This window comes from Oncorhynchus clarkii, chromosome 16 (assembly GCF_045791955.1).
Source record: "Oncorhynchus clarkii lewisi isolate Uvic-CL-2024 chromosome 16, UVic_Ocla_1.0, whole genome shotgun sequence".
Lineage (NCBI taxonomy): Eukaryota > Metazoa > Chordata > Actinopteri > Salmoniformes > Salmonidae > Oncorhynchus > Oncorhynchus clarkii.
In genome coordinates this window covers 67,774,377-67,801,285 of record NC_092162.1, presented here as the reverse complement: position 1 = coordinate 67,801,285, position 26,909 = coordinate 67,774,377, and the positions used below count along the sequence as shown (strand labels likewise).

Here is a 26,909-nt window from a genome sequence, read left to right as displayed (position 1 = left end):
GTGTGGGGTGAGGTGGTGTGGGGTGAAGAGAGGTGAGGTGGTGTGGGGTGAAGAGGGGTGAGGTGGTGTGGGGTGAAGAGAGGTGAGGTGGTGTGGGGTGAGGTGGTGTGGGGTGAAGAGAGGTGAGGTGGTGGGGTGAAGAGGGGTGAGGTGGTGTGGGGTGAAGAGGGGTGAGGTGGTGTGGGGTGAGGTGGTGTGGGGTGAAGAGAGGTGAGGTGGTGGGGTGAAGAGGGGTGAGGTGGTGTGGGGTGAAGAGGGGTGAGGTGGTGTGGGGTGAAGAGAGGTGAGGTGGTGTGGGGTGAGGTGGTGTGGGGTGAAGAGAGGTGAGGTGGTGTGGGGTGAGGTGGTGTGGGGTGAAGAGAGGTGAGGTGGTGTGGGGTGAAGAGGGGTGAGGTGGTGTGGGGTGAGGTGGTGTGGGGTGAAGAGGGGTGAGGTGGTGTGGGGTGAGGTGGTGTGGGGTGAAGAGGGGTGAGGTGGTGAAGAGGGGTGAGGTGGTGTGGGGTGAAGAGGGGTGAGGTGGTGTGGAGTGAAGAGGGGTGAGGTGGTGTGGGGTGAAGAGGGGTGAGGTGGTGTGGGGTGAGGTGGTGTGGGGTGAAGAGGGGTGAGGTGGTGTGGGGTGAAGAGGGGTGAGGTGGTGAAGAGGGGTGAGGTGGTGTGGGGTGAAGAGGGGTGAGGTGGTGTGGGGTGAGGTGGTGTGGGGTGAAGAGGGGTGAGGTGGTGTGGGGTGAAGAGGGGTGAGGTGGTGTGGGGTGAAGGGGGTGAGGTGGTGTGGGGTGAAGAGGGGTGAGGTGGTGTGGGGTGAAGAGGGGTGAGGTGGTGTGGGGTGAAGAGAGGTGAGGTGGTGTGGGGTGAAGAGGGGTGAGGTGGTGTGGGGTGAAGAGGGGTGAGGTGGTGTGAGAGATCCAGGGATCAGCTGATCACCATATGAATGACCTTTGGTTCACCTGTTAGCCTGTGTTCTACCTTCTGCTCCACAGCACCATGTGCGGTCACTGGATTCATTTGCATACATTTATCAGAGATGTTATTCAAAGTATTTCAACTGTCATTCATGGAGGACGATGCTCTTGAGAGCCAGTAAAGTATATAGGGAACATTCACTGAGTAGATACAGTATGTCTTTATGTAAAATGGTGAGATGACTGCTGTGTTTGTCTGGGGGGGGAACCTGTGGGTCTGGACAATGTAGTTGTGTTAGTGTCTTGGCCTGTCCTTGGACCAGCTCCCCCCATGCAGAGCTAATCCCTTTAGTGTTTTGTTCTGGTCCTCTGGACCACTCCATCGCCCTGGCATCATCACAGGAGGGTAATAGGCAGTACAGTACCATGAGACCGTGTTAAACCAGACCAGACCAGAGACACATGCTCTCTGTCTGTCAGCAGGCACTAGACCGAAAGGAATTGGCTCAGATTTAAAGTTCACGTGTTTTATTAGAATCATATTTTTTTTTATCTCCACGTTTTCATATTTTCAAAAGAACACCTTGTGATAATGTCTGACAATCTTCTCCTCTATCCTTTTTTAGGAGGACGTTTCCCAGAGGCCGCAGTAAAGCACATCCTGTCCATTTCCCTGTGTAGTGGTCCCCTCTGGCAGAGGATTGCTTTCTACTTGCAGACACTTTCACTGCTCAGTGGCATATCCATACCCTGGGTGAGATAGAGTACAGACACTAGCCGACAGGAGAAAGTCAACCCTTTCTTACAACGCACTCACTCTCCCAGGCCTTTTATCCCTCTCAGAGAGCCCCTCCCTGGGGTCATGCCTATCCTACTCACTGCCGACGTCTCCTTCAGCTCCAAGCAGGAGCTGCTGGACCTCCAGGACGGCCCTATGTGCCCCTCCCTAGAGACACCCAGCCCTGTAGACTCTCGGGAGGACAGCCCAGTGGGTTCAGGCCCTGGCAGCGCCGCTGGAAATAGCCCCGCTCACCACATCATCCTCACCCGGGCTGCTACCCCACTGCCTGGACAGCTTTACACGGGCCAAGCACCCGCGGAGACCCCACTGGGCCTCACATTCATCCCCACACACTCAGAAGGCCTGTGTGGCTGGGGGGCTCTGACGCCCCGAGTCATCCAGACCTTCAACACCCCTCGCTGGGTACTGTTCTTCCTGTGTGTGGCCTCCTTCCTCCAGGGCATGATCATCAACGGCTTCATCAACACCGTGGTGACCTCCATAGAGAGACGTTTTGACCTGCGCAGCTACCAGACCGGTCTCATCGCCAGCTCCTACGACATCGCTGCCTGTGTGTGCCTGGCCTTTGTCAGTTACTTTGGTGGGACGGGGCACAAGCCTCGCTGGCTGGGCTGGGGGGTGCTGGTCATGGCGCTAGGATCTCTGGTGTTCGCCCTGCCTCACTTCACCACTTCCCCGTACCAGGTAAGCATGCCCGAGCAGACAGGGGTGTGTACGGGGAACCGTACCAGACGTTGCCATGATAACGAGGGTGGGGGCCTGTCCAGCTACCGCTTTGTCTTCATGCTGGGCCAGTTCCTGCATGGGGTGGGAGCCACGCCCCTCTACACTCTGGGCGTCACCTACCTGGACGAGAACGTCAAGTCCAGCTACGCTCCGGTGTACATCGGTGAGTCACTGAGCACAACACCGTGAGCGTCGTTCTGATCTCTTTATGAGATCTTTTGTATTTCCTGTTCATATTCATTCATCTGGTGCATGTCTTTATCATCCACTAGAGAAAAGTTTCCATTGTTTTTAATAATGATACAATGTTTCATTTAAACGTAAAACAAAAATACAAGTGTACTGTGTCAAAGGACCTGTAAACTGCAGATCACAGCTTGATTCTCATATGGTGTAGACTATGGTCTTACTACTCGTCTTCTCTCTGTGCTGCCGGCTGACTGATACCGTGTTGTGGTGGCTGACTGATACCGTGTTGTGGTGGCTGACTGATACCGTGTTGTGGTGGCTGACTGATACCGTGTTGTGGTGGCTGACTGATACCGTGTTGTGGTGGCTGACTGATACCGTGTTGTGGCGGCTGACTGATACCGTGTTGTGGTGGCTGACTGATACCGTGTTGTGGCGGCTGACTGATACCGTGTTGTGGCGGCTGACTGATACCGTGTTGTGGCGGCTGACTGATACCGTGTTGTGGCGGCTGACTGATACCGTTTTGTGGCGGCTGACTGATACCGTGTTGTGGTGGCTGACTGATACCGTGTTGTGGCGGCTGACTGATACCGTGTTGTGGTGGCTGACTGATACCGTGTTGTGGCGGCTGACTGATACCGTGTTGTGGCGGCTGACTGATACCGTGTTGTGGTGGCTGACTGATACCGTGTTGTGGTGGCTGACTGATACCGTGTTGTGGCGGCTGACTGATACCGTGTTGTGGCGGCTGACTGATACCGTGTTGTGGCGGCTGACTGATACCGTGTTGTGGCGGCTGACTGATACCGTGTTGTGGCGGCTGACTGATACCGTGTTGTGGTGGCTGACTGATACCGTGTTGTGGTGGCTGACTGATACCGTGTTGTGGCGGCTGACTGAGACCGTGTTGTGGCGGCTGACTGATACCGTGTTGTGGCGGCTGACTGATACCGTGTTGTGGCGGCTGACTGATACCGTGTTGTGGCGGCTGACTGATACCGTGTTGTGGCGGCTGACTGATACCGTGTTGTGGTGGCTGACTGATACCGTGTTGTGGCGGCTGACTGATACCGTGTTGTGGCGGCTGACTGATACCGTGTTGTGGCGGCTGACTGATACCGTGTTGTGGCGGCTGACTGATACCGTGTTGTGGCGGCTGACTGATACCGTGTTGTGGCGGCTGACTGATACCGTGTTGTGGCGGCTGACTGATACCGTGTTGTGGCGGCTGACTGATACCGTGTTGTGGCGGCTGACTGATACCGTGTTGTGGCGGCTGACTGATACCGTGTTGTGGTGGCTGACTGATACCGTGTCCTGGCAGTGTTTGTGGCGGCTGACTGATACCGTGTCCTGGCAGTGTTTGTGACGGCTGACTGATACCGTGTCCTGGCAGTGTTTGTGGCGGCTGACTGATACCGTGTCCTGGCGGTGTTTGTGGCGGCTGACTGATACCGTGTCCTGGCAGTGTTTGTGGGGGCTGACTGATACCGTGTCCTGGCAGTGTTCGTGAGGGCTGACTGATACCGTGTCCTGGTAGTGTTTGTGGCGGCTGACTGATGCCGTGTGTGAATTATATCCACGTGGTTTCATCTGCATTAGGTGTGTGGGTGGTCAGAGACCACAGACTGACACAGCAGCCACCAGAATGCTGTGAGACTGTCAGACAAGGGTAGAATGACAGGAAACAGGATGTGCAGATGAGAGCAGAGGCTGATTCATTGGTATGAGGGTCATTAGGCTGACTCACTAAACACACGCGCCGATCTAATGGATCGGAATGGCAATGTTTAACTCTATAACAGTGACAGACTGTCGATTGGTTGTTGAATACAGTTGTTCAAATTGGATTGTGGGTAACATTATGTCATTATGTCTCCAACTGAACTCCAACAGACAAGTCCCAGAAACCCCTGCTACATCTGTTCTCTATTGAATCAGGCAATTTGACCATCCCTCAGACCTTCCCTGTCTTCCAATCAGCAGTTTCCCCACAGACGTCAATAATATGCCTTTGAATTGTGCCTCACCCCCCCGCTATTTTCCTTTCAGAGGCAACAGAGGCAATAGAACACAATGACCATTTCAATGACCTCAGTGAGACCTCAGTGAATGGACTCGGTCTGTCTCTGTGAGCTTATTGATCAAAAATAAACAACTCATATGAAAACCAAACTTAGCAAAGTAGGAACAATGAGGTCTTTTAACCCGGGTTGAGACAGGAACAATTGTATTTTATGTATTAAGGATCTATATTACCTGTTGCCAAGGCAGCAGCTACTCTTCCTGGGGCCCAGCAACATTCAGGCAGTTATAGACCGTTTAACATGTTTCATACCACATATCTACATCACATTAGGTGTGTTCCCTCAGACTACATCTCTACTACCACATATCTACAATACATTAAGTGTGTTCCCTCAGACCACTACTCTACTACCACATATCTACAATACTTTAAGTGTGTTCCCTCAGACCACTACTCTACTACCACATATCTACAACACATTCAGTGTGTTCCCTCAGACCACTACTCTACTACCACATATCTACAACACATTAAGTGTGTTCCCTCAGACCACTACTCTACTACCACATATCTACAACACATTAAGTGTGTTCCCTCAGACCACTACTACCACATATCTACAACACATTAAGTGTGTTCCCTCAGACCACTACTCTACTACCACATATCTACAACACATTAAGTGTGTTCCCTCAGACCACTACTCTACTACCACAGTGTGTTCCCTCAGGCCACTACTACCACAGTGTGTTCCCTCAGACCACTACTACCACAGTGTGTTCCCTCAGACCACTACTACCACAGTGTGTTCCCTCAGACCACTACTACCACAGTGTGTTCCCTCAGACCACTACTCTACTACCACAGTGTGTTCCCTCAGACCACTACTCTACTACACAGTGTGTTCCCTCAGACCACTACTCTACAATACATTAAGTGTGTTACCTCAGACCACTACTCTACTACACAGTGTGTTCCCTCAGACCACTACTCTACTACCACAGTGTGTTCCCTCAGACCACTACTCTACTACCACAGTGTGTTCCCTCAGACCACTACTCTACTACCACAGTGTGTTCCCTCAGACCACTACTCTACTACCACAGTGTGTTCCCTCAGACCACTACTCTACAATACATTAAGTGTGTTCCCTCAGACCACTACTCTACTACCACAGTGTGTTCCCTCAGACCACTACTCTACTACCACAGTGTGTTCCCTCAGACCACTACTCTACTACCACAGTGTGTTCCCTCAGACCACTACTCTACTACCACAGTGTGTTCCCTCAGACCACTACTCTACTACCACAGTGTGTTCCCTCAGACCACTACTCTACTACACAGTGTGTTCCCTCAGACCACTACTGTTCTACCACAGTGTGTTCCCTCAGACCACTACTCTACTACCACAGTGTGTTCCCTCAGACCACTACTCTACTACACAGTGTGTTCCCTCAGACCACTACTCTACTACCACAGTGTGTTCCCTCAGACCACTACTCTACTACACAGTGTGTTCCCTCAGACCACTACTCTACTACACAGTGTGTTCCCTCAGACCACTACTCTACTACCACAGTGTGTTCCCTCAGACCACTACTCTACTACCACAGTGTGTTCCCTCAGACCACTACTCTACTACCACAGTGTGTTCCCTCAGACCACTACTCTACTACCACAGTGTGTTCCCTCAGACCACTACTCTACTACCACAGTGTGTTCCCTCAGACCACTACTCTACTACCACAGTGTGTTCCCTCAGACCACTACTCTACTACACAGTGTGTTCCCTCAGACCACTACTCTACTACCACAGTGTGTTCCCTCAGACCACTACTCTACTACCACAGTGCGTTCCCTCAGACCACTACTCTACTACCACAGTGTGTTCCCTCAGACCACTACTCTACTACCACAGTGCGTTCCCTCAGACCACTACTCTACTACCACAGTGTGTTCCCTCAGACCACTACTCTACTACCACAGTGTGTTCCCTCAGACCACTACTCTACTACCACAGTGTGTTCCCTCAGACCACTACTCTACTACCACAGTGTGTTCCCTCAGACCACTACTCTACTACCACAGTGTGTTCCCTCAGACCACTACTCTACTACCACAGTGTGTTCCCTCAGACCACTACTCTACTACCACAGTGTGTTCCCTCAGACCACTACTCTACTACCACAGTGTGTTCCCTCAGACCACTACTCTACTACCACAGTGTGTTCCCTCAGACCACTACTCTACTACCACAGTGTGTTCCCTCAGACCACTACTCTACTACCACAGTGTGTTCCCTCAGACCACTACTCTACTACCACAGTGTGTTCCCTCAGACCACTACTCTACTACCACAGTGTGTTCCCTCAGACCACTACTCTACTACCACAGTGTGTTCCCTCAGACCACTACTCTACTACCACAGTGTGTTCCCTCAGACCACTACTCTACTACACAGTGTGTTCCCTCAGACCACTACTCTACTACCACAGTGTGTTCCCTCAGACCACTACTCTACTACCACATTGTGTTCCCTCAGACCACTACTCTACTACCACAGTGTGTTCCCTCAGACCACTACTCTACTACACAGTGTGTTCCCTCAGACCACTACTCTACTACCACAGTGTGTTCCCTCAGACCACTACTCTACTACACAGTGTGTTCCCTCAGACCACTACTCTACTACCACAGTGTGTTCCCTCAGACCACTACTCTACTACACAGTGTGTTCCCTCAGACCACTACTCTACTACACAGTGTGTTCCCTCAGACCACTACTCTACTACACAGTGTGTTCCCTCAGACCACTACTCTACTACCACAGTGTGTTCCCTCAGACCACTACTCTACTACACAGTGTGTTCCCTCAGACCACTACTCTACTACACAGTGTGTTCCCTCATACCACTACTCTACTACCACAGTGTGTTCCCTCAGACCACTACTCTACTACCACAGTGTTCCCTCAGACCACTACTCTACAATACATTAAGTGTGTTCCCTCAGACCACTACTCTACTACCACAGTGTGTTCCCTCAGACCACTACTCTACTACCACAGTGTGTTCCCTCAGACCACTACTCTACTACCACAGTGTGTTCCCTCAGACCACTACTCTACTACCACAGTGTGTTCCCTCAGACCACTACTCTACTACCACAGTGTGTTCCCTCAGACCACTACTCTACTACCACAGTGTGTTCCCTCAGACCACTACTCTACTACACAGTGTGTTCCCTCAGACCACTACTCTACTACCACAGTGTGTTCCCTCAGACCACTACTCTACTACCACATTGTGTTCCCTCAGACCACTACTCTACTACCACAGTGTGTTCCCTCAGACCACTACTCTACTACACAGTGTGTTCCCTCAGACCACTACTCTACTACCACAGTGTGTTCCCTCAGACCACTACTCTACTACACAGTGTGTTCCCTCAGACCACTACTCTACTACCACAGTGTGTTCCCTCAGACCACTACTCTACTACACAGTGTGTTCCCTCAGACCACTACTCTACTACACAGTGTGTTCCCTCAGACCACTACTCTACTACACAGTGTGTTCCCTCAGACCACTACTCTACTACCACAGTGTGTTCCCTCAGACCACTACTCTACTACACAGTGTGTTCCCTCAGACCACTACTCTACTACACAGTGTGTTCCCTCATACCACTACTCTACTACCACAGTGTGTTCCCTCAGACCACTACTCTACTACCACAGTGTTCCCTCAGACCACTACTCTACAATACATTAAGTGTGTTCCCTCAGACCACTACTCTACTACCACAGTGTGTTCCCTCAGACCACTACTCTACTACCACAGTGTGTTCCCTCAGACCACTACTCTACTACCACAGTGTGTTCCCTCAGACCACTACTCTACTACCACAGTGTGTTCCCTCAGACCACTACTCTACAATACATTAAGTGTGTTCCCTCAGACCACTACTCTACTACCACAGTGTGTTCCCTCAGACCACTACTCTACTACACAGTGTGTTCCCTCAGACCACTACTCTACTACCACAGTGTGTTCCCTCAGACCACTACTCTACTACACAGTGTGTTCCCTCAGACCACTACTCTACTACACAGTGTGTTCCCTCAGACCACTACTCTACTACCACAGTGTGTTCCCTCAGACCACTACTCTACTACCACAGTGTGTTCCCTCAGACCACTACTCTACTACCACAGTGTGTTCCCTCAGACCACTACTCTACTACCACAGTGTGTTCCCTCAGACCACTACTCTACTACACAGTGTGTTCCCTCAGACCACTACTCTACTACCACAGTGTGTTCCCTCAGACCACTACTCTACTACCACAGTGTGTTCCCTCAGACCACTACTCTACTACCACAGTGTGTTCCCTCAGACCACTACTCTACTACCACAGTGTGTTCCCTCAGACCACTACTCTACTACCACAGTGTGTTCCCTCAGACCACTACTCTACTACACAGTGTGTTCCCTCAGACCACTACTCTACTACACAGTGTGTTCCCTCAGACCACTACTCTACTACCACAGTGTGTTCCCTCAGACCACTACTCTACTACCACAGTGTGTTCCCTCAGACCACTACTCTACTACCACAGTGTGTTCCCTCAGACCACTACTCTACTACCACAGTGTGTTCCCTCAGACCACTACTCTACTACCACAGTGTGTTCCCTCAGACCACTACTCTACTACCACAGTGTGTTCCCTCAGACTACTACTACCACAGTGTGTTCCCTCAGACCACTACACTACTACCACAGTGTGTTCCCTCAGACCACTACTCTACTACCACAGTGTGTTCCCTCAGACCACTACTCTACTACCACAATGTGTTCCCTCAGACCACTACTCTACTACCACAGTGTGTTCCCTCAGACCACTACTCTACTACCACAGTGTTTTACCTCAGACCACTACTCTACTACACAGTGTGTTCCCTCAGACCACTACTCTACTACCACAGTGTGTTACCTCAGACCACTACTCTACTACCACAGTGTGTTCCCTCAGACCACTACTCGACTACCACAGTGTGTTCCCTCAGACCACTACTCTACTACCACAGTGTGTTCCCTCAGACCACTACTCTACTACCACAGTGTGTTCCCTCAGACCACTACTCTACTACCACAGTGTGTTACCTCAGACCACAACTCTACTACCACAGTGTGTTCCCTCAGACCACTACTCTACAATACATGTACACATGGATTTTGTTTTCTAGATATTAGCTGTTTTTTTATCTGATTCTACTGTTTGCATCAGTTACCTGATGTGGAACAGAGTTCCATGTAGTCATGGCTCTATGTAGTACTGTACGCCTCCCATTGTCTATTCTGGACTTGGGGACTGTGAAGAGACCTCTGGTGGCATGTCTTGTGGGGTATGCATGGGTGTCCGAGCTGTGTGCCAGTCATTTAAACAGACAGCTCAGTGCTTTCAACATGTCAATACCTCTCATAAATACAAGTAGTGATGAAGTCAGTCTCTCCTCCACTTAGAGTCAGGAGAGATTGACATGCATATTAGTAATGTTAGCTCTCTGTGTACATCCAAGGGCCAGTCCTGCTGCCCTGTTCTGAGCCGGTTGTAATTTTCTGAGGTCCCTCTTAGTGGCACCAGACCACATGACTGAACAGTAGTCCAGGTGTGACAAAACTAGGGCCTGTAGGACCTGCCTTGTTGCTGTTAAGAATGTAGAGTAGCACTTTATTATGGACAGACTTCTCCCCATCTTAGCTACTGGTGTATCAATATGTTTTGACCATGACAGTTTTACAATCCAGAGTTACTCCAAGCAGTTTAGTCACCACATTATTTATTACAAGATTTGGTTGAGGTTAAGGGTTTAGTGAATTATTTGTCCCAATTACAATGCTTTTAGTAACAATGAGGGGATGTAGGAAGACCCTAACTGAAGCTCTTTTCTGGTCTCTGTCTGTCTGGCTCCTCAGGGATCTTCTATACAGCAGCCATCGTGGGCCCAGCTGCAGGGTATCTTCTAGGAGGATACTTCCTCAACATCTACACAGAGATCCACATGACGTGAGTACCTCTGTCTGTCTGCCTCCACGTACCATACCTCTTGACTCAGCTCAGAGGAACAGCTTCTTAATGCGTCTGTATTTACCGGATCTGATTCAGCTGGACCCGTAGACTATAAAAATAATTTCACCTTAAAAGGGGAAATGTGTTCCTACAGCTATACAATAGACTCCAGCCACCCTAGTCACAGACTGTTGTATTGGGCGCATGTGACAAATAACATTTGATTTGATTTGAGTGGCAATTCTACAGATATACAATACTACCCTCTAGTGGCCATTCTACAAATATACAATACCTCCCTCTAGTGGCCATTCTACAGATATACAATTACTACCCTCTAGTGGCCATTCTACAAATATACAATACCTCCCTCTAGTGGCCATTCTACAGATATACAATTACTACCCTCTAGTGGCCATTCTACAGATATACAATTACTACCCTCTAGTGGCCATTCTACAAATATACAATTACTACCCTCTAGTGGCCATTCTACAAATATACAATACCTCCCTCTAGTGGCCATTCTACAGATATACAATTACTACCCTCTAGTGGCCATTCTACAAATATACAATACCTCCCTCTAGTGGCCATTCTACAGATATACAATTACTACCCTCTAGTGGCCATTCTACAGATATACAATTACTACCCTCTATTGGCCATTCTACAGATATTCAATACTACCCTCTAGTGGCCATTCTACAAATATACAATACTACCCTCTAGTGGCCATTCTACAGATATACAATACTACTCTCTAGTGGCCATTCTACAAATATACAATACTACCCTCTAGTGGCCATTCTACAGATATACAATACCTCCCTCTAGTGGCCATTCTACAGATATACAATACCTCCCTCTAGTGGCCATTCTACAGATATACAATACTACCCTCTAGTGGCCATTCTACAGATATACAATACCTCCCTCTAGTGGCCATTCTACAGATATACAATACTACCCTCTAGTGGCCATTCTACAGATATACAATACCTCCCTCTAGTGGCCATTCTACAGATATACAATACCTCCCTCTAGTGGCCATTCTACAGATATACAATACTACCCTCTAGTGGCCATTCTACAGATATACAATACCTCCCTCTAGTGGCCATTCTACAGATATACAATACCTCCCTCTAGTGGCCATTCTACAGATATACAATACCTCCCTCTAGTGGCCATTCTACAGATATACAATACCTCCCTCTAGTGGCCATTCTACAGATATACAATACCTCCCTCTAGTGGCCATTCTACAGATATACAATACCTCCCTCTAGTGGCCATTCTACAGATATACAATACCTCTCTCTAGTGGCCATTCTACAGATATACAATACCTCCCTCTAGTGGCCATTCTACAGATATACAATACCTCCCTCTAGTGGCCATTCTACAGATATACAATACCTCCCTCTAGTGGCCATTCTACAGATATACAATACCTCCCTCTAGTGGCCATTCTACAGATATACAATACTACCCTCTAGTGGCCATTCTACAGATATACAATACTACCCTCTAGTGGCCATTCTACAGATATACAATACCTCCCTCTAGTGGCCATTCTACAGATATACAATACCTCCCTCTAGTGGCCATTCTACAGATATACAATACCTCCCTCTAGTGGCCATTCTACAGATATACAATACCTCCCTCTAGTGGCCATTCTACAGATATACAATACCTCCCTCTAGTGGCCATTCTACAGATATACAATACTTCCCTCTAGTGGCCATTCTACAGATATACAATACTACCCTCTAGTGGCCATTCTACAGATATACAATACCTCCCTCTAGTGGCCATTCTACAGATATACAATACCTCCCTCTAGTGGCCATTCTACAGATATACAATACTACCCTCTAGTGGCCATTCTACAGATATACAATACCTCCCTCTAGTGGTCATTCTACAAATATACAATACCTCCCTCTAGTGGCCATTCTACAGATATACAATACCTCCCTCTAGTGGCCATTCTACAGATATACAATACTACCCTCTAGTGGCCATTCTACAGATATACAATACCTCCCTCTAGTGGTCCTTTGCAGTGTAACATTTACTAATAATTCTCAATAAATAAGCCAAAGCTCTCGACTTCATTATTGTCCATCTCGCAACTTTTTGTCCTCTTCGTCATATCTTCTTCTGTGCCCCTTCCCTGTGTGTAGGACGGAGCTGACTCCAGAGAACCCTCTGTGGGTGGGGGCCTGGTGGATTGGCTTCCTGGCAGGAGGCGCAGCAGGGCTGGTCGTCGCCCTGCCCATCCTGGGTTACCCACGCCAACTACCAGGTTACTGACCAACTTAATGTCACTTCACCAACACCACAGAACCCAACACATCCCAATGAGATCAGTCTTTGACATCAACATATATATCTGTATTTTTGTCCCCCCTTTCTCTGTCCAGGCTCTCAGAAGTATGTGGCCATGCGTGTGTCTGAGACCCACCAGCTGAAAGATGGCAGTCAGGCCAGTGCATCAGACCCTCAGTTTGGGAAGTCAGTGAAAGACATGCCCAGGTACAGTAGGTGACCCTACCCTCTACGATACAGAAGGAACCAGGCCTTCCACTCTCCGTCTCTATTTATTAACTCACACCATAACACTGACAGATGGATTCAATCAGCTAACGTTAACTAACTCACGTTTGTACATCGCGCTGGATTCGTACAATTGACCTTATTTTAGATCAACTGTAATATCAATACCGTTGTAAAGCACAATTTCTCCCCGTTTCCAACAAAACTTGGGCTCAGAAAGCAGACTGATTCTCCATGGCAACAGGGGATTAGTGAGAGGAAACAGGACAAAGACTACATTGTTGTTACATAACATGGTAGTCAAGTGTCTCGGAGTAGGAGGGCTGATCTAGGATCTGTCTGAATCAGCTTACAGTACTACAAAAATTGTTCCAAAAGGTTTCTGTGGCTGTCCCCATAGGAGAACCCTTTTTGTTGCCAGGTATAACTCTGTTGGGTTCTACCTGGAACCAAAAGGGTTTCTTCAAAGGGTTCTCCTATGGGGATAGCCAAATAACCCTTTTTGGTTCTAGAAAGCAAATCGTTTTCTAAGAGTGTATTCGTGCACATTATATTTTAAAGGCGAAAGTTATTGTGGATCAGCTCTCTGAGATGTTGTGGATACGGGCCCAGGTCTCAGCGTTAGAGATTATGGATGAGCTTTACTTTAATTAAGAACTGTAGATCTTACTAAGGAAATAACCCCACTCTCTCTCTCTCTCTCTCTCTCTCTCTCTCTCTCTCTCTCTCTCTCTCTCTCTCTCCCTTCTCTCTCTCTCTCTCTCTCTCTCTCTCTCTCTCTTTCACTCTCCCTTCTCTCTCTTTCACTCTCCTCTCTCTCTCTTTCACTCTCCTCTCTCTCTCTTTCACTCTCCTCTCTCTCTCTTTCACTCTCCCTTCTCTCTCTCTCTCTCTCTTTCACTCTCCCTTCTCGCTCGCTCTCTCTCTTTCACTCTCCCTTCTCGCTCGCTCTCTCTCTCGTTCACTCTCCCCTCTCGCTCTCTCTCTCTCTCTTTCACTCTCCCTTCTCGCTCTCTTTCTCTCTCTCTCTTTCACTCTCCCTTCTCGCTCTCTTTCTCTCTCTCTCTTTCACTCTCCCTTCTCGCTCTCTTTCTCTCTCTCTCTTTCACTCTCCCTTCTCGTTCTCTTTCTCTCTCTCTCTTTCACTCTCCCTTCTCGCTCTCGTTCTCTCTCTCTTTCACTCTCCCTTCTCGCTCTCTTTCTCTCTTTCACTCTCCCTTCTCTCTCTCTCTCTCTTTCACTCTCCCTTCTCTCGCTCTCTTTCATTCTCGCTCTCTCTCTCTCTCTTTCACTCTCCCTTCTCGCTCTCTTTCTCTCTCTCTCTTTCACTCTGTCTTCTCTCGCTCTCTCTCTCTCTCTCTCTCGCTCTCTCTTTCTAGGTCAGTGTTGCTCCTGCTGAAGAACCCTCCCTTCCTCTTCCTGTGTCTGGCGGGGGCCACAGAGGCCACCCTCATCGCTGGCATGTCCACCTTCGGCCCCAAGTTCCTAGAGTCTCAGTTCAGTCTGAGTGCATCTGAGGCAGCCACCTGGTTTGGTGAGAGAGCGTTAGAACACTAACTCCACCCCACACAAACTGTGATGTGAGACACACGTTCTACATGAAGTTAGCAAGCTTGTTTACAATGGGACTCGCGCTGCCACGTCACGGTACGTGGTGCTCTGCCACGTCACGGTACGTGGTGCTCTGCAGCGTCACGATACGTCGTGCTCTGCCACGTCACGATACGTCGTGCTCTGCCACGTCACGATACGTGGTGCTCTGCCACGTCACGATACGTGGTGCTCTGCCACGTCACGGTATGTGGTGCTCTGTCACGATACGTGGTGCTTTGTCATGTCACGATACGTGGTGCTTTGTCACGATACGTGGTGCTCTGCCACGTCACGATACGTGCTGCTCTGCCACGTCACGATATGTGCTGCTCTGTCACGATACGTGGTGCTCTGCCACGTCACAATACGTGCTGCTCTGCCACGTCACGATACGTGCTGCTCTGTCACGATATGTGGTGCTCTGTCAAGATACGTGGTGCTCTGCCACGATACGTGGTGCTCTGCCACGATACGTGGTGCTCTGTCACGATGCGTGGTGCTCTACCACGTCTCTCTCTCTCGCTCTCTCGCTCTAGGTCAGTGTCAAGATACGTGGTGCTCTGCCACGATACGTGGTGCTCTGTCACGATGCGTGGTGCTCTGCCACGTCACGATACGTGGTGGTCTGTCACGATACGTGGTGCTCTGCCACGTCACAATACTGGGTGCTCTGCCACGTCACAATACGTGGTGCTCTGCCACGTCACAATACTTGGTGCTCTGCCACGTCACAATACGTATACTCTGCCACGTCACAATACTTGGTGCTCTGCCACGTCACAATACTTGGCGCTCTGCCACGTCAAAATACTTGGTGCTCTGCCACGTCACAATACTTGATGCTCTGCCACGTCACAATACGTGGTGCTCTGCCACGTCACAATACTGGGTGCTCTGCCACGTCACAATACTGGGTGCTCTGCCACGTCACTATACTTGGTGCTCTGCCACGTCACTATACTGGGTGCTCTGCCACGTCACAATACTTGGTGCTCTGCCACGTCACGATACTGGGTGCTCTGCCACGTCACAATACTTGGTGCTCTGCCACGTCACTATGCTTGGTGCTCTGCCACGTCACGATACTGGGTGCTCTGCCACGTCACAATACTTGGTGCTCTGCCACGTCACAATACTTGGCGCTCTGCCACGTCACAATACTTGGCGCTCTGCCACGTCACAATACTTGGCGCTCTGCCACGTCACAATACTTGGTGCTCTGCCACGTCACAATACTGGGTGCTCTGCCACGTCACAATACTTGGCGCTCTGCCACGTCACAATACTTGGCGCTCTGCCACGTCACGATACTGGGTGCTCTGCTACGTCACAATACTTGGTGCTCTGCCACGTCACTATGCTTGGTGCTCTGCCACGTCACGATACTGGGTGCTCTGCCACGTCACAATACTGGGTGCTCTGCCACGTCACAATACTTGGCGCTCTGCCACGTCACAATACTTGGTGCTCTGCCACGTCACAATACTGGGTGCTCTGCCACGTCACAATACTGGGTGCTCTGCCACGTCACAATACTTGGCGCTCTGCCACGTCACAATACTTGGTGCTCTGCCACATGGATATTGGGCCCCTTATTCACAGTACTACCATTTAACTAGTTATACCTCCCTCCTCATCCCTCCTCATCCCTCACATACACATGGTACTAACCTTCCCTCCTCATCCCTCACATACACATGGTACTAACCTTCCCTCCTCATCCCTCACATACACATGGTACTAACCTTCCCTCCTCATCCCTCACATACACATGGTACTAACCTTCCCTCCTCATCCCTCACATACACATGGTACTAACCTTCCCTCCTCATCCCTCACATACACATGGTACTAACCTTCCCTCCTCATCCCTCACATACACATGGTACTAACCTTCCCTCCTCATCCCTCACATACACATGGTACTAACCTTCCCTCCTCATCCCTCACATACACATGGTACTAACCTTCCCTCCTCATCCCTCACATACACATGGTACTAACCTTCCCTCCTCATCCCTCACATACACATGGTACTAACCTTCCCTCCTCATCCCTCACATACACATGGTACTAACCTTCCCTCCTCATCCCTCACATACACATGGTACTAACCTTCCCTCCTCATCCCTCACATACACATGGTACTAACCTTCCCTCCTCATCCCTCACATACACATGGTACTAACCTTCCCTCCTCATCCCTCACATACACATGGTACTAACCTTCCCTCCTCATCCCTCACATACACATGGTACTAACCTTCCCTCTCCTCCCACCAGGCTACATGGTATTAACCTTCCCTCTCCTCCCACCAGGCTACATGGTATTAACCTTCCCTCTCCTCCCACCAGGCTACATGGTATTAACCTTCCCTCTCCTCCCACCAGGCTACATGGTATTAACCTTCCCTCTCCTCCCACCAGGCTACATGGTGGTACCCGCGGGTGGAGGGGGCACTTTCCTGGGTGGCTACATCGTGAAGAAGCTGAACCTCCGTTGCCGTGACATCATTAGGTTCTGCATAGTGTGTGCCGTCATCAGTCTTCTTGCCATCTTCATCTTCCTCATCCACTGTCCCAACGTCCCCATGGCCGGGGTGACTTCCCCCTACCGCAGCAACCTGCCACCGGGTCATCAGTACAATGAACAGTACAATGAGCCAGCCCACAACCTCCACAACAGGTAAGCCCAGACCAGGCCCAGTGGAATATTTGACATTATTTTGTCTTACCCATTATACAGTATAATAATTATTTTGTCTTACCCATTATACAGTATAATCATTATTTTGTCTTACCCATTATACAGTATAATCATTATTTTGAGTACAAAGAAGTGGAATGTTAGCTAAACAGACTGGTAGGGTTGAGACCGTCATGGAATTGTGCATGAGGGGTAATTGGCAATACAATTGGCCAAGGTCTCCGTGAGAACCTTTGGGACGGCAGATAGCCTAGTGTTTAGAAGGTTGGGCTAGTAACCAAATGATTGCAAGATGGAATCCCTGAGCTGACAAGGTGAAAATGTTTCTTCCTACCCCTGAACAAGGCAGTTGTTCACTCATTGTAAATAAACATGTGTTCTAAACTGACTTGCCTAGTTAAATAAAAGTTACATTTTAAAAAATGTGCACAAAAAAATTCTAATTACATATATACTGTACCAGTCAAACGTTTGGACAGACCTACTCATTCAAGGATTTTTCTTTATTTTTACTATTTTCTACATTGTAGAATAATAGTGAAGACATCAAAACTATGAAATAACACATATGGAATCATTTAGTAACCAACATTTTTTGGAACAGATCAAAATATACTTTATATTTGAGATAAAGTAAAATAATGGGTTGTATTTACAATGGTGTTTGTTCTTCACTGGTTGCCCTTTTCTCGTGGCAACTGGTCACAAATCTTGCTGCTGTGATGGCACACTGTGGAATTTTACCCAGTAGATATGGGAGTTTATCAGAATTGGATTTGTTTTAGAATTCTTTGTGGATCTGTGTAATCTGAGGGAAATATGTCTCTCTAATATGGTCATACATTGGGCAGGAGGTTAGGAAGTGCAGCTCAGTTTCCACCTCATTTTGTGGGCAGTGAGCACATAGCCTGTCTTCTCTTGAGAGCCATGTCTGCCTACGGCGGCCTTTCTCAATAGCAAGGCTATGCTCACTGAGTCTGTACATCGTCAAAGCTTTCCTTAATTTTGGGTCAGTCACAGTGGTCAGGTATTCTGTCGCTGTGTACTCTCTGTGTAGGGCCAAATAGCATTCTAGTTTGCTCTGTTTTGTTGTTAATTCTTTCCAATGTGTCAAGTAATTATCTTTTTGTTTTCTCATGATTTGGTTGGGTCTAATTGTGCTGCTGTCCTGGGGCTCTGTAGGGTGTGTTTGTGTTTGTGAACAGAGCCCCAGGACCAGCTTGCTTAGGGGACTCTTCTCCAGGTTCATCTCTCTGTAGGTGATGGCTTTGTTATGGAAGGTTTGTGAATCACTTTCTTTTAGGTGGTTGTAGAATTTAATGGCTCTTTTCTGGATTTTGATAATTAGTGGGTATCGGCTTAATTCTGCTCTGCATGCATTATTTGGTGTTCTACGTTGTACACGGGGGATATTTTTGCAGAATTCTGCGTGCAGAGTCTCAATTTGGTGTTTGTCCCATTTTGTGAATTCTTGGTTGGTGAGCGGACCCCAGACCTAACAACCATAAAGGGCAATGGGTTCTATAACTGACTCAAGTATTTTTTGCCAGATCCTAATTGGTATGTTGAATTTTATGTTCGTTTTAATGGCATAGAATGCCCTTCTTGCCTTGTCTCTCAGATCGTTCATAGCTTTGTGAAAGTAACCTGTGGCGCTGATGTTTAGGCCAAGGTATGTATAGTTTTTTGTGTGCTCTAGGGCAATGGTGTCTAGATGGAATTTGTATTTTTTTTGGAACACTATTATTTTGGTCTTACTGAGATTTACTATCACGGGCCAGGTCTGGCAGAATCTGTGCAGAATATCTAGGTGCTGCTGTAGGCCCTCCTTGGTTGGTGACAGGATCATCAGCAAACAGTAGACATTTCACTTCAGAGTCTAGTAGAGTGAGGCCGGGTGCTGCAGACTTTTCTAGTCCCACCGCCGATTCGTTGATATATATGTTGAAGAGGGTGGGGCTTAAGCTGCATCCCTGTCTCACCCCACGGGCCTGTGGGAAGAAATTTGTGTTTTTTGCCAATTTTAACCGCACACTTGTTGTTTGTGTACATGGATTTTTAATGTCGTACGTTTTACCCCCAATACCATTTTCCATCAATTTGTATAGCAGACTCTCATGCCAAATTGAGTCAAAGGTTTTTTTGAAATCAACAAAGCATGAGAAGACTTTGCCTTTGTTTTGGTTTGTTTGGTTGTCAATCTCCTCTCTCTCTGTCTCCTCTCTCTCTCTCTCTCTCTCTCTCTCTCTCTCTCTCTCTGTCTGTCTGTCTGTCTGTCTGTCTGTCTGTCTGTCTGTCTGTCTGTCTGTCTGTCTGTCTGTCTGTCTGTCTGTCTGTCTGTCTGTCTGTCTGTCTGTCTGTCTGTCTGTCTGTCTGTCTGTCTGTCTGTCTGTCTGTCTGTCTGTCTGTCTGTCTGTCTGTCTGTCTGTCTTCTCTCTCTGTCTGTCTTCTCTCTCTCTCTCTCTGTCTGTCTTCTCTCTCTCTCTCTCTGTCTGTCTTCTCTCTCTCTCTCTCTGTCTGTCTTCTCTCTCTCTCTCTCTGTCTATCTTCTCTCTCTCTGTCTATCTTCTCTCTCTGTCTCCTCTCTCTCTGTCTCCTCTGTCTGTCTGTCTGTCTGTCTGTCTGTCTGTCTGTCTGTCTGTCTGTCTGTCTGTCTGTCTGTCTGTCTGTCTTCTTCTCTCTCTCTCTCTCTCTCTCTCTCTCTGTCTGTCTTCTCTCTCTCTCTGTCTCTATCTGTCTGTCTTCTCTCTCTCTCTCTCTGTCTGTCTTATCTCTCTCTCTCTGTCTTCTCTCTGTCTGTCTTCTCTCTCTCTCTGTCTGTCTTCTCTCTCTCTGTCTTCTCTCTCTCTCTCTTCTCTCTCTGTCTCTGTCTCTGTCTCTGTCTCTCTCTCTGTCTCTGTCTCTCTCTCTCTGTCTCTCTCTCATCTCTCTTTCTCTCTCTATCTTTCTCAGTTCTTGGTTGGGGGACAACCTGATGGTGGGCTGTAATGCAGACTGTCACTGTTTACGAGAGCTCTATAACCCAGTCTGTGGATCCGATGGTGTGATGTATTACTCCCCTTGCCATGCAGGCTGCAGCACAGTCAACCACACGGAGGTCTCCACAGGTAGACAGGTAACCAACCAACTGTTCAGCAAAGATCTCACTTAAATTAGTTAATGAAGATGTACGGTAGTCTGTCAGTATACATGTTCACTCTGTGTGACTGTCCCTTCTGTGTGACTGTCCCTTCTGTCAAATCAAATCACATTTTATTGGTCACATACACATGGTTAGCAGTTTGTTAATGAAGAAAAATGTATTGCGAGTGTAGCGAAATGCTTGTGCTTCTAGTTCTGACAGTGCAATAATATCTAACAAGTAATCGAACAATTCCACAACAACTACCTAATACACACAAATCTAAGTAAAGGAATGGAAGAATAATATATACAGTGGAGAGAACAAGTTTTTGAACCACTGCCAATTTTGCAGGTTTTCCTACTTACAAAGCATGTAGAGGTCTGTAATTTTTATCATAGGTACACTTCAACTGTACATATGAGATGAGTAATGTAAGATATGTAGACATTATTAAAGTGGCATTGTTTAAAGTGACTAGTGATCCATTTATTAAAACCTGTTATGGCAAGGCATTCCCCGAGGGGAACCCCCCCCCCATTCAGCTGAAAAGGTTGCGCGGGGAATTCAAAAATATTATTTCAAAATATTTAACTTTCACACATTAACAAGTCCAATACAGCAAATGAAAGATAAACATCTTGTTCATCTACCCATCATGTCCTATTTTAAAATGTTTTACAGCGAAAACACAACATATATTTATGTTAGACCACCACCAAATCAAAAGAAAAACACAGCCATTTTTTCCAGTCAAAGAAAGAGTCACAAAAGCAGAATTAGAGATAAAATGAATCACTAACCTTGTGATAATCTTCATCAGATGACACTCATATGACATGTTACACAATACATTTATGTTTTGTTCGATAATATGCATATTTATATCCACAAATCTCGGTTTACATTGACGCCATGTTCAGAAATGCCTCCAAAATATCAGGAGGAATTATAGATAGCTTCGCCAGATAACAGAAATACTCATCATAAACTTTGACTAAAGATACATGTTCTACATATAATTAAAGATACACTGGTTCTTAATGCAACCGCTGAAAATCAAAAGAAATCAGCCAAGAAAAAATTATTGTAGACCTCCACAAGTCTGGTAATCCTTGGGAGCAATTTCCAAATGCCTGAAGGTACCATGTTCATCTGTACAAACAATAGTACGCAAATGTAAACACCAAAGGACCACGCAGCCGTCATACCACTCAGGAAGGAGACGCGTTCTGTCTCCTAGAACGTACTTTGGTCGAAAAGTGAAAATCAATCTCAGAACAACAGCAAAGGACCTTGGGAAGATGCTGGAGAAAACAGGTACAAAAGTATCTATATCCACAGTAAAACGAGTCCTATATCGACATAACCTGAAAGGCCTCTTAGCAAGGAACTGCTTCAATGCCGCCATAAGAAAAGCCAGAATACAGTTTGCAACTGCACATGGGGACAAAGATCGTACTTTTTGGAGAAATGTCCTCTGATCTGATGAATCAAAAATATGACTATTTGGCCATAATGACCATCGTTATGTTTGGAGGAAAAAGGGACAGGCTTGCAAGCCGAAGGACACCATCCCAACCGTGAAGCACGGGGGTGGCAGCATCATGTTGTGGGGGTGCTTTGCTGCAGGAGGGGCTGGTGCACTTCACAAAATAGAAGGCATCATGAGGGAGGAAAATTATGTGGATATGTTGAAGCATCTCAAGACATCAGTCAGGAAGTGAAAGCTTGGTCGCAAATGGGTCTTCCAAATGGACAATGACCCCAAGCATACTTCCAAAGTTGTGGCAAAATGGCTTAAGGACAACAAAGTCAAGGTATTGGATTGGCCATCACAAAGCCCTGACCTCAATCCCATAGAAAATGTGTGGGCAGAACTGAAAAAGTGTATGCGAGCAAGGAGGCCTACAACCTGACTCAGTTACACCAGCTCTATCAGGAGGAATGGGCCAAAATTCACCCAACTTATTGTGGGAAGCTTGTGGAAGGCTACCCGAAACGTTTGAAACAAGTTAAACAATTTCAAGGCAATGCTACCAAATGCTAATTGAGTGTATGGAAACTTCTGACCCACTGGGAATGTGATGAAAGAAATAAAAGCTGAAATAAATAATTCTCTCTACTATAATTCTAACATTTCACATTCTTAAAATAAAGTGGTGATCCTAACTGACCTAAAACAGGGAATTTGTACTAGGATTAAATGTCAGGAATTGTGACAAACTGAGTTTAAAAGTATTTGGCTAAGGTGTATGTAAACTTCCAACTTCAACTGTAGGTATTCCTCTTGTCCAGATGGGATAGTGCAGTGTGATGGTGATTGCATCATATGTGGATCTGTTGGTAAACAAATTGGAGTGGGTCTAGGGTGTCAGGTAAGGTAGAAGTGATATGATCCTTGACTAGCCTCTCAAAGCACTTCATGATGACAGAAGTAAGTGCTATGGGGCGATAGTCATTTAGTTCAGTTACCGTTGCCTTCTTGGGTTCAGAAACAATGGTGGCCATCTTGAAGCGTGGGGGGACAGCAGACTGGGATAGGGAGAGATTGACAACACACAAGCCAGCTGGTCTGCGCATGCTCTGAGGACGTGGCTAGGGATGCCGTCTGGGCTGGCAGCATATGCGATGGTTAACACGTTTAAATGTCTTACTCACACCGCCACCAGAGAAAGAGAGCACACAGTCCTTGGTAGTGGGCCGTGTCGGTGGCACTGTGTTATCCTCAAAGCAGACAAAGAAGGTGTTTAGTTTGTCTGGAAGCAAGACGTCGGTGTCCGTCGAAGTGGCTGGTTTTCTTTCTGTAATCCATGATTGTCTGTAGACCCTGCCACATACGTCTTGTGTCTGAGCCGTTGAATTGCGACTCCACTTTGTCTCTATACTAACATTTCACTTGTTTGATTGCCTTGTGGAGGGAGGGAATAACTACACTGTTTGTATTCGGCCATAATCCCCAAAAAACGAAATCCTGCAAAGGACTAGATGCGAGGCAGCCCTCTCTGTCTGACTGTTCCTTCTGTCTGACTGTTCCTTCTGTCTGACTGTTTATTCTGTCTGACTGTCCCTTCTGTCTGACTGACCCTTCTCTCTCCCCTACTGTCCCTTCTGTCTGACTGTCCCTTCTGTCTGACTGTTCCTTCTGTCTGACTGTCCCTTCTGTCTGACTGACCCTTCTCTCCCCCTACTGTCCCTTCTGTCTGACTGACCCTTCTGTCTGACTGTCCCTTCTGTCTCCCCTACTGTCCCTTCTGTCTAACTGTCCCTTCTGTCTGACTGACCCTTCTCTCTCCCCTACTGTCCCTTCTGTCTGACTGTCCCTTCTGTCTGACTGTCCCTTCTGTCTGACTGACCCTTCTGTCTCCCCTACTGTCCCTTCTGTCTGACTGACCCTTCTGTCTGACTGACCCTTCTGTCTCCCCTACTGTCCCTTCTGTCTAACTGTCCCTTCTGTCTGACTGTCCCTTCTCTATCCCCTACTGTCCCTTCTGTCTGACTGTCCCTTCTGTCTGACTGTCCCTTCTGTCTGACTGACCCTTCTGTCTCCCCTACTGTCCCTTCTGTCTGACTGACCCTTCTGTCTGACTGACCCTTCTGTCTCCCCTACTGTCCCTTCTGTCTAACTGTCCCTTCTGTCTGACTGTCCCTTCTCTATCCCCTACTGTCCCTTCTGTCTGACTGTCCCTTCTGTCTGACTGTCCCTTCTGTCTGACTGTCCCTTCTCTCTCCCCTATTGTCCCTTCTCTATCCCCTACTGTCCCTTCTGTCTGACTGTCCCTTCTGTCTGACTGTCCCTTCTGTCTGACTGTCCCTTCTGTCTGACTGTCCCTTCTCTATCCCCTACTGTCCCTTCTGTCTGACTGTCCCTTCTGTCTGCCTGTCCCTTCTCTATCCCCTACTGTCCCTTCTGTCTGACTGTCCATTCTGTCTGACTGTCCCTTCTGTCTGACTGACCCTTCTCTCTCCCCTACTGTCCCTTCTGTCTGACTGTCCCTTCTGTCTGACTGTCCCTTCTCTCTCCCCTACTGTCCATCTGTCTGACTGTCCATTCCGTCTGACTGTCCCTTCTGTCTGATTGTCCCTTCTGTCTGGTGCCCCTGGTCAGGTGTACTCAGGCTACAGCTGTGTATGTTGACTCTGTCTGACTGTCTCCTCTGTCTGGTGCCCCTGGTCAGGTGTACTCAGGCTACAGCTGTGTATGTTGACTCTGTCTGACTGTCTCCTCTGTCTGGTGCCCCTGGTCAGGTGTACTCAGGCTATAGCTGTGTATGTTGACTCTGTCTGACTGTCTCCTCTGTCTGGTGCCCCTGGTCAGGTGTACTTGGGCTGCAGCTGTGTGGTGGGGGGGAACGTCACGTCGGGGCAGGAGGGTCTGGCTCTGGATGGGAAGTGCACCAGCTCCTGTAGTCACATGCCAGCCTTCCTCACCTTCCTCTTCATCATCATCTTCTTCACCTTCCTGTGTAGTATCCCCGCCCTCACTGCTACCCTCAGGTGGGTACAGACCCTAACTCTAAATCTCACTGCTACCCTCAGGTGGGTACATACCCTAACCCTCACTGCTACTCTCAGGTGGGTACATACCCTAACCCTCACTGCTACCCTCAGGTGGGTACAGACCCTAACCCTCACTGCTACCCTCAGGTGGGTACATACCCTAACCCTCACTGCTACCCTCAGGTGGGTACAGACCCTAACCCTCACTGCTACCCTCAGGTGGTTATGGAGCAGACAGACAAAAGAGTGTGTGAACTGTGGTATATTTCTGTTATAACAGTCTGATAGTATCCTCAGTGTGTGAACTGTGAATCTGAAGTGCTCTCTGTCGACCCCTACAGGTGTGTCCCAGACAGCCAGAGGTCCTTTGGACTGGGAATCCAGTGGATCGTGGTGAGAAGTCTAGGTATTTCATTTCTCTTGTTGAATTTGCTTTGATTTGATAAATGTGTCCTTGTAGCTTGAGATTCCCGACAACAAGCTCCCGAGTGGCGCAAGGGGTCTAGGACACTGCATCTCAGTGTTAGAGGCGTCATTACAAACCCTGGTTTGAATCCAGGCTGTATCACAACCAGCCGTGATTGGGAGTCCCATAGGACGGCGCAGAATTGGCTCAGCGTTGGCCGGTTTAGGCCAAGAATTAAGAATTTGTTCTTAACTGACTTGCCTAGTTAAAGTTTCAATTTAAAATAAATAAAAAAGTAAGTAATGTGATGTTGTTCCTGAAGGTGGGATCCCAGGCCCAATAGCGTTTGGCTCTGTGATCGACATCTCATGCATGCTGTGGCAGGACCAGTGTGGAGAGCAGGGCTCCTGCTACCTCTACCAGAACTCTGCCATGAGCCGCTATACACTCATCGCTGGCATCATCTACAAGGTAACTCAAGGCCTACATGTCTGTTATTTCATTCTGTTATAGGATTGTGTTCAATGACTTTCTTCATTCTCACGACCATATCAAATGTTTGTTTAACTGAGAGAGAATTATATTCTCCCTCTAACCATAGTGCATGTCTTATCTCTCTCTCTTCATCCGTCCCTCCCTCCGTCAGGTTCTTGGCATGATGTTCTTCCTGCTGGCCAGTGTTCTGTACAAGCCCCCTCCAGAGTCGCCCCAGAGCAGCTGTGAGAGCACCGACCATGGGGCAGGGGATAGCGGGGGAGAGACGGGGGACCTCTCCATCAAGGACCTTCCACCAAAAATCATCACCAATGTACACGCCAGGTTATGATGACTTCAGACCCCACCCACATCTCACCGTGCGCGTGTGTGTGTGTGTGTCGTGCCACTGCATCCTCAATCACTGCCAGCCCGCACCCGTCTCATGGCCACTCCCATCGCACAGACACATTACCCCAGGGCAAGTCATATCTGATCCACCCACTGAGCCCAACTTCATCCCATGGGCTTGCCCTCCATCACCTCCCTGCCAGCCCACTGAACTTGGGGTTTGTGTGATGTGATGAAAGACTAGGGTCACAGATAGGGTCAGAGGTTATTCTAAGAAGTAGGAAAGTCTCCTGGTGGCTTTTGGGATATAAACCACTGAAAAGACTTTAAGGGATCTAGTAAATGTGGATCATGGAAACGTTACAGACGATAGAAATGTGAAGGTCATTTCCCATTGAGACGACATATTACAGAGTTTACCGTGAACGCAGTCTCCGCTAACACGGGAACATTGCCTTTAAATTT

At 48.0% G+C, this 26,909-nt stretch overlaps 1 protein-coding gene across 1 annotated transcript; it reads left to right on the top strand.

The window, feature by feature from the left end:
* The first annotated feature begins 1,670 nt into the window (after window positions 1-1,670).
* LOC139367760 (solute carrier organic anion transporter family member 4A1-like) lies at window positions 1,671-26,445 on the top strand. Its single transcript, XM_071106084.1, has 11 exons — window positions 1,671-2,590; window positions 10,631-10,721; window positions 12,920-13,041; window positions 13,160-13,271; window positions 14,672-14,826; window positions 17,313-17,571; window positions 20,545-20,707; window positions 25,032-25,210; window positions 25,555-25,619; window positions 25,942-26,090; window positions 26,266-26,445. The coding sequence occupies exons 1-11, from the start codon at window positions 1,762-1,764 to the stop codon at window positions 26,443-26,445; spliced, it is 2,304 nt and encodes a 767-aa protein (XP_070962185.1). The 5' UTR covers window positions 1,671-1,761.
* The last annotated feature ends 464 nt before the right edge of the window (window positions 26,446-26,909 follow it).

Excerpts from the sequence above, each read along its gene's own strand:
- LOC139367760 (XM_071106084.1), top strand. The coding sequence starts at position 1,762 with ATGCCTATCCTACTCACTGCCGACGTCTCCTTCAGCTCCAAGCAGGAG. Across the intron at positions 20,708-25,031 it reads AGGTCTCCACAGGTAGACAG|GTGTACTTGGGCTGCAGCTG; the intron begins GTAACCAACCAA and ends GCCCCTGGTCAG. Across the intron at positions 26,091-26,265 it reads TCGCTGGCATCATCTACAAG|GTTCTTGGCATGATGTTCTT; the intron begins GTAACTCAAGGC and ends TCCCTCCGTCAG.